This window comes from Sphaerodactylus townsendi, linkage group LG09, assembly GCF_021028975.2.
Source record: "Sphaerodactylus townsendi isolate TG3544 linkage group LG09, MPM_Stown_v2.3, whole genome shotgun sequence".
Lineage (NCBI taxonomy): Eukaryota > Metazoa > Chordata > Lepidosauria > Squamata > Sphaerodactylidae > Sphaerodactylus > Sphaerodactylus townsendi.
This window is the reverse complement of record NC_059433.1, coordinates 93,808,234-93,820,288: the sequence shown is the minus strand read 5'-3', so window position 1 is coordinate 93,820,288 and position 12,055 is coordinate 93,808,234. Positions and strand designations below refer to the sequence as shown.

Below are 12,055 nucleotides of genomic sequence, written 5' to 3'. Positions count from 1 at the left end.
AGACCCCCTTTGGATTTGCAACTTAAATCTGAATGCAGCACCCAGAGGTCCCAGCCATTGGAAGACGTGCAGGGACCACCATTGGACAACTTGAACTTTCCTTAGTTGCAGAGATGAGGCGTGGGGCCTCAGGACATAACTGAAGGAAACAGCCATCTGATAAAGTAGATAACTGGGTGCGGTAGCGAGCCCACCTAGATTCTCTGAATAGATCTTATCTGCTCTCCCTTCAGCACCATTGTGAGATTTTGCGGGAAGACGCTTGACAGCGTGATTTCGTGATCCCATTCACAAAAGTTGTAGCTGTATCTTTCTTTTGTATTGATGTTTCTTTATTGGTCTTCGGTAAGGGACCTGCCCCCCTCCCCTTTCTACCAGCCCCTTTGCCCCTTTTGAAGTCTGTGAATAAAAGTTCTTGCACTTGGTTGCAAGGGCGTGATTCTCCTGCCCAAGCTGTGACCATTACCTCCAAATAAAATCCTTTACTTTGAAGAACACCGGCTTCCTGTGCCTCATTACGTTGCTGAGCTGAAATCACTTATTGTTACCCAAGCAGCAGCGGTAACACCACATCTGTGGATAGCTAAGTATGATGGATTACAGTTCAGATTTACAAGACATTCTAGTGCTTAAAGGCAAAGATAGTCCTCTTTGCAAGCACTGAGTCATTACTGACCCATGGGGTGATCACATCACAATGTTTACCAGGCAGACTTGGTTTCCCCCAACCATCTACGCTTTACCCCAGCAAGCTGGGTACTCGTTTTACCAACATTAGAAAGATGGAAGACTCAGTCAACTTTGATCAGCTTATCTGAAACTGATCTTTGTTGGGATTGAATTTGGGTTGTGAGCAGAGCTTTGACTGCAGAAGAAGCAGCGTTTGGATTTGTACCCTGCTTTTCTCAACTGTAAAGAGTCTCAGAGCAGCTACCAATCGCATTCCCTCCCTGCCCAACAACAGGCACCTTGTTGCCTGTTGCAAAGTTTGGATTTAAACCCCACCTATCTCTCCTGTAAGGAGACTCAAGGTGGCTTACAAGCTCCTTTCCCTTCCTCTCCTCACAACAGACACCTTGTGAGGTAGGTGGGGCTGAGAGAGTTCCAAAGAATTGTGACTAGCCCAAGGTCACCCAGCAGGAATGTAAGAGTGCGGAAACATGTAGACCAGGGGTAGGGAACCTGCGGCTCTCCAGATGTTCAGGAACTACAATTCCCATCAGCCCCTATCAGCATGGCCAATTGGCCATGCTGGCAGGGGCTGATGGGAATTGTAGTTCCTGAACATCTGGAGAGCCGCAGGTTCCCTACCCCTGATGTAGACACATGTTTACATCTGTTTAAATGCTTGTGAGCAGCCCTGAGTCAAAAGATGGAGTAACTAAAAATATTTTGAAAAGTTAACTTTCCTCTGCTGAAATGTCAATAAACAGTCTTGGATTTTTGCTAAGCAAACACATCCATCCCACAGCAAGGTTGGTTCAAGGTAGCTCTGCAGTAACACATATATGCAAGTCATTTTAACATCTCCCTAAAAGAAACAGATGCTTACTGACATTTCTTTCCTGAGCAGGACCAAGTTCTTCCAGTCCTCATGGAGATGAGTTACAGGTTTGTCACGTGCCTTGGACTCATTTTAAAATGTTTCAATGCTAAATCTTTATTAAGTTGATCTAAGTTTCTGTGTTTAAAAAATATGACATGCAAACTTGGGCTCATTCCGCACATGAAAAATAATGCACTTTCAAACTGCTTTCAGTGCTCTTTGAAGCTGTGTGGAATAGCAAAATCCACTTGCAAACAGTTGTGAAAGTGGTTTGAAAACGCATTATTTTGCATGTGCGGAAGGGGCCTTGGAGTGCCATCAACCTTTTCCATGCATGGTCACAATGAAAACTATGACAATTGCATTAGGTTCAAACTGAAAATGGTTGGTTGCCTCTGATATCAAAAGGCCTCAGGAGTTCTGGCAGTCATGTGGTTATACCAAACATTCTATGGAAATTCAACTCTGAATATTCCACAGGGGCATAACTTTGGACTATTGGTTTTGATATGGAACAGGAATGCGTTGCCTTTTAATTAAATTGATAGTTTTAAGAGGTGCTTCTACATCAGATACAAGACCAAAAAAGACAGAGAACAGTCTTAAGAATTTTTTTGCATATCAGTACACAAGGAGAAGTCAGTCCCACCAGGTGGCTCGAGGAAGAATTCTCACTGTACTGCAACATAGCAAGAGATAAACTGCTGCAGCAGTTTCATAAAATCTTTGCAACAGATGACATTTCAGCAACTATTATTGTGTATCTCTGTCTCCTGTGGAATTCTGATACTTTCAAGTGTTTTGGGTACTGTCAAGCATTTAAACTTAGAATATAAATTTAGAATATAAGATGACCCATTTAATTGTTAACCCTTGCTTCTACATGCAAGCAAGCTAAGAAGCAGAAACGCAAATGTGTCATAGGTTATTAAAGCAAGTGGCTGTCTGATGGTCAACTCAGAAGCTTGGCTTTTCTTAGGACTGCTTTCTTATATTTTCGTGCTTGACAACACTTCTGAAAATTGTTCACCCAACAAAAAAGGCAAAGCTGCAACACTCTTAGTTCTGCAGCAGGACTCAAAATGGATTGCTGTACATTTAACTGGGCATGCTTTTGCCATCTTTTCAATTTAGCGCTCAACTGCTTACATGTTGATAGATGGTAATCATTCTGCTACCTACCCTTTTGTGGCCACTGGCTATGGAAAATCGTTTTTTAAAAGCCATTAAATTCATCAACTGTTTCCAGTTCTTTTCTGCACCTTTTCTGCTAACCCCCACTTTTTTGCATTAAATTAATCAAGACCAGATCTATCAATAGTGATTAGCTGTGACAGCAAAACAGAGTTTCACAGTCAAGTTCCTGCAGGTTACCAACAAACTTCATGTCCCCCTGCTAGTGAAGATGAATTTGGGTGGTCATTCTGTATTTACATTATTCATGAGCTTAAAACAGATTTCAAAAACATTATTGAAATGCTGATAAAACAGCAAAAAAAATCAAAATGCTATTCCAGTGTAAAATGTCAGTATTGTAGCTATAAAACACACAAGTTTAAAATCCCTGTTTTCCCAAAAGCTCATCTTCATAAGGTGCATACGGTCAGCAAGTTTATGCTTAATAAGCTTTCCTTCAGCAAGGAATTTCATACAACCAGGGCCACCACAGAAAAGCCTCTGCTGCATGCCCTAACAGACTGCACTGGCAGACTCTTTAGCATGGCTATGACTAACAATCTCACTGTGCAGGTCATACACTTGTGTCTAAGAACACTGTTCTTTCTTCCAGCTTTGAAGAGTGGCTGGCTTTCAAGTATGATGATAGAATAAAAGAACTGCACATTTTGTCTTTGTAGCTGCAAATTGTGATAAAAAATAAAGTTCTTGGAGGCTGTGTGCATGGTCCTATCCCTGCTAACTAGGAGAATACCACTAACCACTGGAGCAGAAGATTTAAGGCAATGAAGATGAGGATAAGAATCTTTGTTACAATGTAGTTCCTTGTTTGATTACATCTTCTTAGCTTCTAGGTAAATTTTCAACACAAAGATGCCTGTGTTAAGAAATGTCAAGGTTTACTGCAGAAAGGATAAAATAAATCTTGGTGACAAGGACGTGCAAACCTTTCAAAATCAACTTGCATGTATACATTTCACAATCTCCACCATTCTGGAAGTTTCTCTGAACAGCAGCTTCTCTATAGTGTCGATGGGAATTCCTGTAAGGTTTTCTTTTTCGGTTGGTTATCAAAAAATAGCTACTGCTTTTGTAATGATTTGTGTGTATCAATCCGCAGTGCAAATAAATTATCATAGGCAGAATTTTTAGAGCATCTGATGTTGTTAACTCAATACTTTTCAACAGGGGATAAACATATGCAAGCGAATCACTCTCTTGCCCTACTGTGTAATAGTGTAAGCTATGTTTTAATATGTCTGTTTCTAAAACTGAATCCTGTGAATGAACCCCCTGTTCCTTATAGCATACAGCTTTAAACAGACCAAGAATTTTGCTTTATATTGAATCTGATTATTATGTACCCTGCAATTATTCTAGATACAAATTTGCATCTTCTAAAAACTGAATTTCATTATCAAGATATTCCAAGATAACATTTCCCCCATTATAGAGTGGACATTCTTTGTTGCTAATCCAAGATGCCAAGGTATGGTCCAAAGGTAAGGCTTCTCCAGATGCTGTGTGGCAAAGTCTTAATTTCTGAAAATTTAAAAAGAAATCCTGGCATTACTGCATTATAAATCAAATGAAGATACAGAATACAGGAATATGATTCAGTTGAGTTACCTTGGCTGTGGTTTTATTGTTATCATTTTTAAGATTTGCCAAGGAAGCTGCTGAGTCAATCACTTTGCCAATGCTCCATTTACAGCAAAAGAACATGGGCTTGCTTTTCTCCTTGTTTCCTTTGGGTAAAAATACTTGGAAATAGATTCTCTCAGTCTACAAGAGAAGAAGCCAGTATGTTGTATTAAAATACAATATGTTGTATTACAATACACATTTCTAGTCCCACAGGAATGACAGAAGAGCTGTTTCTTTTACACTGATACAATTTTTCACCTTGCAGACATTCTGTTCTGAAATAGTGAGGAATGAAGTCTCGTTACGAATGTTTTTTAAAAATTAAAATCTGGAGATTGGTATGGTTTTAACACTGCTTCAGTGGTCTTTCATTGTCAATGGTCTTATGTCAGATATTTCCTTAACGAGTCCTTTTCCTTCCTCTTCCTCACCTTTGTCCTTCTTACAGCAACTCTGTGCTGGGTGCAGCTAGCAAAGGGGTTTCCCTCTGGTTGAAGGAGCCTTTTGCTAATACAAAAGGCTTAAAAAATGCCTCTGCTACTGAAACAGATCTTGGGACCCAACCCACGGTTTTCTTTCATTTCAGCTCCAGTTTCAAGCTGCTTTTAAAAACACCTTCTGAAAAGCCCTACAATTTTAACATTAATTCAGTTGAAGAGAAACAACCGTCCAGCAAAGTGTCCCAATAAGCAATTTTATATTATATTCAACCTTCTTCCTAAGTAAGGCAGGAAATAAGGCAGAGAGGTAGTCAGGAGGGCTGTGGTTCAGTGGTACAGTATCTGCCTGGCATGCAAAAGATCTCAATCCTTGGCTTCTCTATACAAAAGGATCAGGCAGTAGGTGATGTGAAAGACCTCCATCTGAAGACGGCTGACCTTGGCCCCTTCTGCACAGGCAAAGTACAGCGGGTTGCAGGCAGTGAACACAGCCCGCAGAGATAATGCAGGTTGCTGTAGTACCGTAGCACGGAGGTACATTTTTTTCCCAATCACCTTTCCCTGCTACTCAGCTACGGGGCCAGGCAGGCATGGACCTTCACAGCCACATCACCACCCCTGCATAGTTTCACAGCAGAGAGGCGGGGACTGGGGGAAAAAAGGGAAGCACAGCCAAGTAACACACTTCTCGGGGCAGCTGTTCGCTTGCAAGTGGCTGCAATCTGCATTACAACCAAAGAATCACAGATAGCGTGATTCTCAAATAACCCACTGGGGGAGGTGCCAGGTTCCCCCCAAAATGGGTTTTATCCCGTTGTTACCCTGGGTTTATTGGCCCATGCAGAAGGGGCCCTTGACAGACCAAGGATCTGATTCAGCATAAGGCAGCTTCAAGTGCATCTTAAAGACATTCAGTGACCCATCCGCATCCCTGCCAGGCTCATTCGTCCATTCGCTTGTAAAGTGATGAGTGTTATGATGAAGCCTGAAGTCCAAGACAACTTCAGTGATCTGAAGTAACGATTTTTTAAAAATTCCTTTTAAATTAAAAACATTTACGCCCCATCCTTCCTTATGGTTCAAGGTAGCTTTTTAAATAAAAATTGATATGCTGCATTTCAATCTCTACGCAAAAGCACTTTGTCATTTTTTTCAGTGAGGTTCAGAAAGGAAAAAAAACTCATTTAGCTAGTTGATGCACAGTAAAAATATGAGAAGGTCCTTCAGATGTGGTCATTAGTAAAGATAGACTTCCTACTTGAAGGCATGTGAATTCTGCTTGCCTGCTAAGTCCTCTTCACAACAAAGGATAGAAAAGTAATATATTTAAATTGCAAAAGAGGAAACCTATATATAATGATGCTTTTTAAAAATGCTAATGGAAAACAACAATTCTACTGATCAGCAATAAAGAAGGGAATTAGGACTGTATTAGGATTCAGGAAAGAATGACCACAATGATTAAGGCTCTAATTCCATGTACAGTAATCATGCAAACCCCTCCGTTGAATTAAATATGGCAGAGGAAAAATCACACATGTGGTTGGAATTATGCAATCATGACTTACCAGTGGCAAGGATTTATCTCCACATGCATGCATTTTTAGTTTAATTAACGCCACTTTTGCTGCTGTTTCAGTGTTCTTGGCTCCTTTGCATCTTTTTGTCACTTTGGTTTCTTTCTTGGAATCTAAGGAGGATGGTATGTACCAATTTTAACAAGAATCACATTTCTCTCTTGCGTTGCTATACAGAGAAGGATACATGAGTGTAATTTTTCAAAATGCACAGTAAATACTATATTGGGAGAACATTCAGCCTCCATTCACTATCATACACAGAATGGAACCTTTTATTTGGTGTCAGACCACTGTGTGCCTGCTGTTATTCTATATGCTCAAGAAAAAACTGCACAGCATTTAATCTAAAATAATAGATGTCTGGGACAGCCAAGATACAGGAGAAGGACAAATTTGATTCTAAGGGACTTTTCAAGACCATAATTTCTTAATGCTATAAATGAACAATTGCTACCCAGAGATATAGATATCTCTGTATTTTTATAGCATTAAAATTGTAATATTTTGTCACCGGGAAAATATAATTTGAGTCCATTGGCACCTTAGAGACCAACAAGAGTTTCTCAAAAGCTTATACCCTGAAACTCCTATTGGTCACTAAGGTGCCAATGGACTTGAATCTAAATATTTCCTATTAACATCTTTGGATTAGTATTGTTGAAGGCTTTCACGGCCGGAATCACTGGGCTGCTGTATGGTTTCCTGGCTGTATGGCCGTGTTCTAGCAGCATTCTCTCCTGACGTTTCGCCTGCATCTGTGGCTGGCGTCTCCTACCATCAGATCCTCTGAAGATGCCAGCCACAGATGCAGGCGAAACGTGAGGAGAGAATGCTGCTAGAACACGGCCATACAGCCCGGAAACCATACAGTACCCCATCTTTGGATTAGTATTCTGTTCCACTGCTTAGCCCCAAACAGGATTCTGCAGAAAAATAGTACTTAAAAAAAACCCCTCTACTATACTTACCAACAATATTTTTAACAAGTTGTTGGGTGACAGCCATGCGAGGTTTAGGGATTTCCAGTTTCTCACATTCATGGTCCAACTGATGACGGTGCCTGTGAACAACAGTAGGTGAGGGAAAGTTCACTGGCCAATCAGCAGCTTAATGTATGGACAGAATATTGAAGGGATAAGGTTAATTCTTTTGCTCACCTTAAGCAAAAGTGCTTTTCACAAAACGAGCACAGTACAGGTACAAGTTCTTTCCCATCACAACCTTTGTATGTGCACAAGAAAGATTTATGATGATCTGGTTTCATGTTCTCATTTTTCAAATTTACCTAAACCAAAAACACCATATAAGAATATGTTGTGCAGAAATGACTTATTTACAAATACACACTGCAATTGTACTGAAATCTACACAATTTCTGAATTGGTGGCTTAATCCTGGCATTTTCTTCAATGATACACACATCCAATTTATAGCCATTTCTGAATAAAAATGCCCTTAACAATTCTTCCCATGTGTGACTTTACCCATATGAGATAGGTAAATTAATACATCCTCAAAAAGTGAAGTTAGCAAAACTAAATCAGTAAATAAGCAGTCTAAAGTACTGAAGCCATAATACATTTTTATAGTTTCAGGTAGAATGGCAATGAATGGGCAAAGGAAAGAATAGCTGTAAAACCAGAATCCTTAAGAAACGAAGTTTAAAGTTCTAACTAAATGAACCAATATAAAGCAACAGAAACCAGAGTGGGACAATTAAATTAGAATTACAGCAAAGCCCCATATGTCAATATTGCAAGTCAGGCTCACACATGCCAACCGGCTCCTTTTAAAATGCACGCTTTTATCCCAGGGTACAAGATTATGTGAAGAAAGCTCAGTGTGAACTAGTTAACCACAAGGCTACACAGTTTCCCCATCAATAGGCACAATTTTCTGGGCCGCTATCGTGACTGAAATTTCAGGCTTCCCCCCAAAAACCTATAAATGTTGCGTTTTCTCCATAAGATCCCAATACATGGGCAAGACTACACATGAGATCTCTCACAAAGAGATAAGCTGGTGTGCTTTCAAGTACAGCTTGTAATGTATTACATAACTACTCCATATGGAGTAACTGGAACTGAACTCCCCAAGAGCTACAGAGATGTTGCACGCTACGATACAGTTAAGAATAGCTCACTTACCTCAGAACAACCGTGAGCAGACCGGCTTCTATGCTGAAGACTTAAGAGTTACATAACAGTTAAGATATATAACATGAAAGAACGTGAAACATAACTACCTTGAACATTTTTATCCTGCTCTTCCTTCAATAATATCAGAGCAGTTGCTGTTTTTTACAAATTTTGCCCTCACAAAAACAGTACAATGCCAGGCTTATCCAAAGCCACCTTCAGCTTCACTAAAGAATGAGGATTTGAAACTAAGTCTTCCAGACCCTAGTGTGACTCTCTGATCTGGGATCACCAAGCCTGCTGAAGCTTTGTTTCCACAGACCAGGGGTCTTCAAACTATGGCCCTCCAGATGTTCATAGACTACAATTCCCATGAGTCCTACCACTTGGCCATGCTGGCAGGGGCTGATGGGAATTGTAATCCATGAACATCTGGAGGGCCATAGTTTGAAGACCCCTGCCATAGACCAATACTTTACCTTTCTACCGTTACCTTAGCTACCTCACATCTGTGCCCACTGATTTTAAATTCCTCAAGGCTGTAACAATGTTTTAATCTGTATTACTATTAAGCTTCAAGAAAAGTGATCACATTTCATAAATAATAGTATTTAATTACTTCATACCAGAAAACTTGGGAGCAGCTATCACACACAAAAGGAAGAAAATCTGAAATGAAAAAAGGAGAGGGGATTAGTTGTTTTGACAAACAGTTAAATATACACTGATACATATATTTCAAACATCCACATCACACAACTACCAAATTCTGGGTGGAAACTGATCTCCATTACAAATCAATTTCTGATTTGTAAGTGTTGCTCTTCACATGAAGTAGCTTTAGGCCATGATCCAATGTGGAGACCTAATTTTGTACTGGATTGTAGTCTTAATACATAGAATTTCCCATGCGTTTTTTTTACTAATTCTACAAACCATTAATCAAGATAATCAACCTGTGTTGCCAGCTCTTAAGAATTTGATTTGCCAAATGGTTTTTTGATCTTTGTATACAAATTTATTCAGTAGCATTAGTTGCAAGAAAAACTTTCAGCCTCTTAAGCTGCAGAATCACTTGGAGAGAGGCAGGGCCAGAAAGGGTAGTTGAGATCAAACAACCAATGTATACCAGTCATCCCAATGCTCTCAAATGAACCAGCAGTTGTTAAAAACTGAACAGTTAATTAATTAAACTGTTACTGTATTGAGAAATTAAAAATAAAATAAAAGTATTACCAGTAAAATAAGTGCAGAACATATAAGAGCTAACTGAAGGAAATGAGAGGGAGCTTGGATAGAGTTTAGAGAAGGGTGATATTTCCCAGTCTTGATGGAACATCAGTGTTGAGGAAGGAAAACAACCAGCATGTTCAAAAAACAAAAAATTAAAATAAGATCCCCAACTGTCCTTTTGTCAGTTGTGAATTTATAAACAGTAGTGGAAGCCCATTGCAGAGTTGAGGACTCAATAGTCGGAACAAACATTCCCCTAAATTGAACAGACAGAAGGAAAAGTAAGATGCTTATCAAAGCAGACTGGGTATCAGTGCCAAGATTCAAACCTGACTGGTTGATCAGTAAGACAGCAAGGAGGAGGGAGAGTTAGGGGTATTAGTCACTCCTTTGCCAAAGTTTATGGTCTACTGGAATAAAAAACTTAGTAAGATGGTGCAAATGTTTTGGGTCTTAATTCTGGACAAGATTTAAGATCTGAAGCCCTTGATGTAAGATAAGGCAGATCCTGTTATTGTTTGCAGAAAGATGAGCGTAATTAGCTAAGACTGTCATTACTTCAGGATGGGAGCGTAGGGGATTGAGATCGCATTTGTCTTTTCCCCAAGCATGGTCTCTCTTTGAAGTGTTGTGAGACTGCTGTAGAGTTTCCTCTTTGGGATACCAGATCAGAAAACCCACTCCAGTTTACTATTGCTAACTTTGGTAGAGGCCATCTTTAATAAAATAAAGTAGGAAGCATAACGCCCCTGGACCATCAGTGAAGGGATCCCAGCATTGTGTTTAATATCTGATCCAAGACCCCTGCTCACAGGGTGATACTCTCACTCTGAGAGGCGCTGATTTTCACCCAGTATCATGACTTTTGAACAATGCTATATGCACATTTACTACATAGTAGGACCTACTATGTAGCAAATGTGCATATAGCATTGTTCAAAAGTGGTTCAGTAGAGTTTACAAGAAAACATGCTGAGGATCAGCAGGATGGTCCAAGTTTGCACAGCATATGCAAAGGAGTGCTGATGAAAATTATTGTTATAGATGTGGGGAGGGACTTATGTGGAGTATTACTGCATTCAGTATGTTTTAAATCTAAATCTTGAGCTCTCAGAAAGATGGGGTATAAATATTTTCATATATTTATGACAACACACCCTAACTGTAATGGGCTCTCAATCTCTGATCCCCAATACCATCTTATCACCCTTGCAAGATTTCTGCCACTTCGCCTCCCAAGGCAGACCTCATGCTGTTCCAGAGGGTCTACCTTCGAGCAAGCTTTCAAAGCGCCCAACAGACTGTATGAAAAAAAAAGGGGGGGGGGTTTACTTTCCATGAGCACATGTTCCATTCTTTAACCAGCGAGTAAGATTTAACATTGCAATAACGGCAACACCAAAAGCACCTATATTTGTCAAAGTCAACTTAAAAAAACAACAACAACCACAGTTAAAAACAAAGAACCTATTTCTGCAGCAGTAATAGGAATCCATCCATGGATTTAAAACCAACTCCCCACCCTGCTCCCCCCTCCTTACGAGCTTCGCCCTTTAATTGCACATCGCCTCCTCTTGTTTAGAAATCAGTCACTGAGAAGACCAAAGAGTTTTTAAAACGCTCGTTTCCGGTTCCCATTGGCAAGCCAAACCACATGCGGGGTAAAAGCCTCAAAGCAGAACACCGCCTTCGCACTGAGAACCCTGCATTCAAAAGAGAAACGGAAGTATTAACCACTTGGGAACTGTCGCGAGACACAAGATTTGTCAAGCATCGGGACCTTCCGTTTCTACTTAATATTGGTCACTGACCCTCCTCGTCGCTTCGAAGAGGGTCTGCAGTCTGTGTCCCCCGCAACCTTCTTACCTAACTGCTGACAGTGCTCTACCCCACAGTGCTGCCCAATCTCCAATTCCGCCATATTGACATAACGCGCACGCGCACGCCACCATCTCAGACTCTTCCTGTTTGGGTATGCCGGGACACTGGAAGACCGCATCCTCAGTGGTTTGTCTTACGGGCTGCACCGTGGCGTCACCCAAAGAGGCGGGGCTTGGGCGTTTAGAATTTGCGAAAATCGTGGAGTGGTCTCCAATTTAGCTGGTTGAGCATGCGCAGCTTTCCTTTCGCATGAAGTGCCCGGTCTTGTGCGTTTTTATCCGGATTGAGTTAGTATGTATCTCTTCTAGGTAAACGTGCTCAGGACTGCAACCCTTAAAAAGGCATTATGTGAGATAAAGCATGCGGGCAAAGTCATACTCTCACCAGCAAGACCAAACCGTGCTATGGTGAGCC

At 40.6% G+C, this 12,055-nt stretch overlaps 1 protein-coding gene across 3 annotated transcripts; it reads right to left on the bottom strand.

Moving 5' to 3' along the window:
* Positions 1 to 3,057: 3,057 nt before the first annotated feature.
* Positions 3,058 to 11,753, bottom strand: ZFAND1 (zinc finger AN1-type containing 1). Of its 3 annotated transcripts, none has more exons than XM_048508294.1 (9): positions 11,627 to 11,745; positions 11,302 to 11,463; positions 9,154 to 9,196; positions 8,537 to 8,576; positions 7,547 to 7,674; positions 7,358 to 7,449; positions 6,378 to 6,499; positions 4,352 to 4,507; positions 3,058 to 4,264 (listed from the first exon to the last, which is right to left on the bottom strand). In XM_048508294.1, the coding sequence occupies exons 5-9, from the start codon at positions 7,651 to 7,653 to the stop codon at positions 4,094 to 4,096; spliced, it is 648 nt and encodes a 215-aa protein (XP_048364251.1). In that variant the 5' UTR covers positions 7,654 to 7,674; positions 8,537 to 8,576; positions 9,154 to 9,196; positions 11,302 to 11,463; positions 11,627 to 11,745; the 3' UTR covers positions 3,058 to 4,093. The 3 variants fall into 3 exon arrangements, with proteins under 3 accessions (XP_048364251.1, XP_048364252.1, XP_048364250.1); XM_048508295.1 differs by lacking the exon at positions 11,627 to 11,745 and adding an exon at positions 11,572 to 11,587; XM_048508293.1 differs by lacking the exon at positions 11,302 to 11,463 and having other exon boundaries at positions 11,627 to 11,753.
* Positions 11,754 to 12,055: the final 302 nt, after the last annotated feature.